Here is a 4,454-nt window from a genome sequence, read left to right as displayed (position 1 = left end):
TACATATGTATGTACATTCTAAGTTAGACGCGCTGTCATGGCCACTTCAAAGATAAACTCACGCATAAATAAACAGAAACAGATTCAGATAACGAGTGTACTTTATCTTGTATGTACTACTTCACAGCTTCACAGTTGTAGTGGGCTCTAGCTGATGTAACGGTTCAAGAGATGACAGTCACGCTTTCAGTCAAACGCCAACGCACCGCTTGTGTACTTATCTATGCGTGTGTGTGCCTGTGTTTGCACGTACGCGTGTGTGTGTGTGTGTGTGTGTGTGTGTGTGTGTGTGTGTGTGTGTGTGTGTGTGTGTGTGTGTGTGTGTGTGTGTGTGTGTTTTTTTTATTTCGACTTTTACTCTACTATTACTAGTTTTAATATGCTAACGAGATATACAATATAAATAAATTATGATGGGTATAGGGCAGAGCGATCTCCTGTGGTACGGCCGTGAAGCAATGCTTCACAAGAGACATAGCGCCACCTATTCCATCGACTCTCTCCTGGCTCTCTCCATGCTTCGTTGGGTCTGCATCACAGTTGACACAAACTCGCATATCACGACCCAGTTGCCCACTGATTGCAGCATAAGCGGGACCACCCACCGCAATCGATACGCCAAGTGCCCTTTCAAGTCATTGCGTAGTGATCCGTATATCTTGCAGGCGAACATAGTATGCGCATCCTCCAGTGTTCCACACTCAGAGCAGTTGCCGGAAGCTTCATGACCAAAGCGGTGCAGATAGCTTCTGAAGCATCCATGGCCGCTTAGCACCTGAGTCAAGTGGAAGTTGACTTGGCCGTGCTTCCTGCCGGTCCATTCCCCGATGTTCGGGATGAGCCGATGCGTCCAGCGGCCTTTTGGAACCTATCCCAACGTCTTTTGCCACCTCTCTAGGCATTCTTGCCGTCCTGCCGTCCGCACGGTTCGCGTTTCGGCGTTGCTGTGGTACCGGGAACGCAGCTGCCTATAGGTATCAGCTCGCTCTCTGGCCATTTCCACAAACGGAGGTACACCAGCAATGACGAACGCAGCGTCCTCAGAGATTGTGCGGAATCCGCTAATGATGCGGATGGCACTCTTCCTGAACGCTGCCTCCAGCCCTGGCAGTAACTCCTGGTGTGCTCAGTGCTCGAACCCATACTGGTGCGCGAACAGTGCGATGGATCGCATGGCACCCGCGATCAGCGATCGTCGCAATTGTTTTGGGCCTCAATATTCGCCATGAGCCTCGAAAGTAGCCGGTTCATGCCTGCAGCTTTATTGCTCGTCGCTTCCAGGTGCTCTCGAAAGCTGAGCCTTGTATCGATCCATACTCCCAGATACTTAATCGCTCTTTTGGACGAAATAGTTGTGCAACCAACCGAAATTTTCGCTACTTCTACACGTTTCCTGCTGCTTATCAGCACGGCTTCCGTTTTATGCGGCAAGTGCCAGCCCAACTGAGACAAGCCACTGCTGGATGGTCGCAATTGCTTGGTTGCACACACTCTCGGCCTGCAACAGCTCCTTCCTCACGACAAGGACAGCGATGTCGTCTGCGAAGCCAACCATGTGCGTGCCCGGTGGGAGGGTTAGTCTCAGGATGCCATCATACATGGCATTCCACAGAAGAGGCCCAAGACCGACCCTTGGGAACACCTGCCGTCACGACGTACTCCTCTGTACCAGCGCTTGTCTCGTACAATAGCCGCCTGCAGGATAGGTAGCTACGCACGATTTCCAGAAGATAACTCGGCACTTGGAACACTGCCAGAGCCGAGAATGCAGTCCCAACGAGCCGAGTTAAAGGCATTCTTGATGTCCAGCGTGACCATTAAGCAGTACTCCTTGGCTCCACCTTTCCATCTGCTGCCCGCTATGGCGAGGCGATCTCCACAACTCTAGTCGCTGCGTCGACTGTCGATCTGTACGCGAAAACCAAATTGATTTGGCGATAGGTCACCTCCTGCGGCAATAGCGCGCTCCAGCCGGGTGCATATGATTTTCTCAACATTTTTCCCGCATTGTCAATGAGGCAGATTGGCCGATATGCAGCAGGTTCGCCCGGATTCTTGCCTGGTTTAGGGAGCAGAACCAGTCTCTGCGATTTCCAGATATTTGGAAGACAGCCTCCTGTAGACACCTGTTGAACATGTCAACGAAGATTTCCGGCCTCAGAGCGCAGGCGAGCCGAAGAGCTCTCAGTGGAATGCCATCCGGCCCAGGCGCCTTTCCCAGCTTCGTAGCTTCCAGATAGTACTTATCTCTGCACTGGTAACTAACCACAATTGCCGGATGTGGCGACATCACGATTTCGCACCGTCTCACCAGCTGTAGTCGGAAACAAGTCACGGACAATGCAGTGCATCACATCATCCGGTGGCATAGACGCTTTGTGTGCCGAGATCTTTTTAGTGACCAGTTGATACGCCTTCCCCCATGGGTCGCTCTCCAAAGTCTCACAAAGCTCGATGAAGCATTTGCGTTTGCTCGCCTTGATGGCATGTTTCAGAGCTTTCCGCCTCTCTTTGAATTCGCGCTGCCACGATGTGTAGGACGGTCTGCCTCGCGATCGCTGGTAGCATCTTCTCACGCGGTTGCATTCCCGCCTGGCGGTGGCGATTTCCTCATTCCACCAGTACACTGGCAGATGGTGATGGGTGGAAGATCTTCTGGGGGGCATCGTGTCTTTGCATGCTTGCGCTAACGCATGCAATGCTATCGTAGCCATCTGCTCGGCGCTTCCTGCCGCTTCCATGCACTGGATGCGAGCGCTGAAGCGCAGCACATCCATCTTATCCGCGTTGAAGCTAACCCATCTTGATGGGTCACTTGTAGCTGCGCCGCCCGCCAACTTCGCACAGAATGGCACGGTGGTCGCTAGCTGTGTAGGCGTCGCTCAAGCGCCAACGTGCCGAAGGCGACAACGCGCTGCACACGTAAGTCAGGTCGACTATGGACCCCACGCCAGCTCTGCAAAAAGTCTGCTGCGTGCCCTCGTTCAAAAGGATGAGATCCAGCATTTGAAACGTCTCCGTCACAATCGAGCCTCTCGCATTTGTGCAGGGACTGCCCCATTCCCTTGCCCATGCGTTGAAGTCGCCGCCGACAATTAATGGGGAGCGGCCTATAGCATCTGCTGCGAGTTCATCCAGAGTGCGCCCGTATTCCTCCAGAGACAGACTGGGGGCCAGATACACGCTGTAGACCCATGTACCGCCAATTTTTGCTCGCACAAATCCACGTGCAGCATGCTCGTCCGAACTGCAACGGTGATTTGCCGCACACCCAGATTGCTGCCTTGCCCGTAGTATCCGCTGCCCAGACTGAGCCTGTTACCGCTCTGTACGGTTCACTTATGATAGCTACATCAGCGCTATCGTCTCGCACTGCTTGCTGAAGAAGATCGCGCAGCTGCGGTGATTTAGGTTGAGCTGGACTACTTGCATGAGTGTGCTTTCGTTGCGCTCTTTGCTACCAATGGGCAATTGCGACTACCAGCCTGGTGGTTTAGCTGTTTGCTTCGTTTGCGCTGCAAATGTAGCAATTCGCTGCGTTGGTGCACGATGCCACTTTGTGACCAGGTACTCCACATCTTAGACAGCAGTTACTCCTATCTATGAGATTTTTGCATCTGCTGGCTATGTGCCCGATCTCAAGGCATTTGAAGCACCTCGTCCTCTGCTCTTGCTCCACAATTCTGCAGCGAGACCACCCGGAGTTTGCCCAACTCAAGGATTTTTGGAGCCCATAGTGGTGGCACCTGAAGAATAGCTACCTGCGTGCCTGCGTATGCCGCTCTCAGGCTCTTCAGCTGGCACGCACGTCGATAGGAACGCCCGCTTGCGCATGCACTGCTGCCAACACTTCCTCCGCGTGAGTTCGTCCAAGTCACGAATAGCAATTGTGGTCCGCTGGGTTATGCTGCGCACACTCTGCGCAATCCTAGCACGTTCTCGATTGCGTCCTTCAGTTTGGAAGTACTGTCCAGCCCAGAGCCGCCGAGCTCCAACAGAAGATCTCCCTTGGCAGTTCTTCGCGCTGTGATCACGCTATCAGACATTTTGCAGCTTCCCATCCTGCCGTCTGGTAACCATTGAGAGCACGTCACTATAATCATCTCCTTTTGCACTGACCACCAGTGCGTCAGGGCGTGGCGGTAGTGGTCCTCTTCCTCCCCGTGCTTTTCGCCTCCACAGTAGTCCACTCGGCGTGAGTTACTGCTGTTTTATTTCGCTTAGGTGGAGTTTTCCTCGGCTCCGCCTCGGTATCCCTCTGTCTCTTGGGCGTTGCCGGCTTGATGCCGGTTGCCGCTGACACGACTGCTCTTGGGGCCGCTTTATCCGCTCCTTCAGTGGCTGTGCGTGGTATGTGACGACGCGCGCTTGCCTCTTTACACAGCTCTGTTGCGGCTCGGTGCAATTTCTGCATTCTTGCCAGCTTGCTCCTCATCTTTTCATTGATGTGCCTC

At 53.4% G+C, this 4,454-nt stretch overlaps 1 protein-coding gene across 1 annotated transcript; it reads right to left on the bottom strand.

Moving 5' to 3' along the window:
• Positions 1-484: 484 nt before the first annotated feature.
• On the bottom strand, positions 485-1,818 carry LOC133849849 (uncharacterized). Its single transcript, XM_062285904.1, has 3 exons — positions 1,719-1,818; positions 891-1,104; positions 485-809 (listed from the first exon to the last, which is right to left on the bottom strand). The coding sequence occupies exons 1-3, from the start codon at positions 1,816-1,818 to the stop codon at positions 485-487; spliced, it is 639 nt and encodes a 212-aa protein (XP_062141888.1).
• Positions 1,819-4,454: the final 2,636 nt, after the last annotated feature.

This window comes from Drosophila sulfurigaster, unplaced genomic scaffold (assembly GCF_023558435.1).
Source record: "Drosophila sulfurigaster albostrigata strain 15112-1811.04 unplaced genomic scaffold, ASM2355843v2 ctg112_pilon, whole genome shotgun sequence".
NCBI classification, from domain to species: domain Eukaryota; kingdom Metazoa; phylum Arthropoda; class Insecta; order Diptera; family Drosophilidae; genus Drosophila; species Drosophila sulfurigaster.
This window is presented reverse-complemented; position numbering and strand designations above follow the sequence as displayed.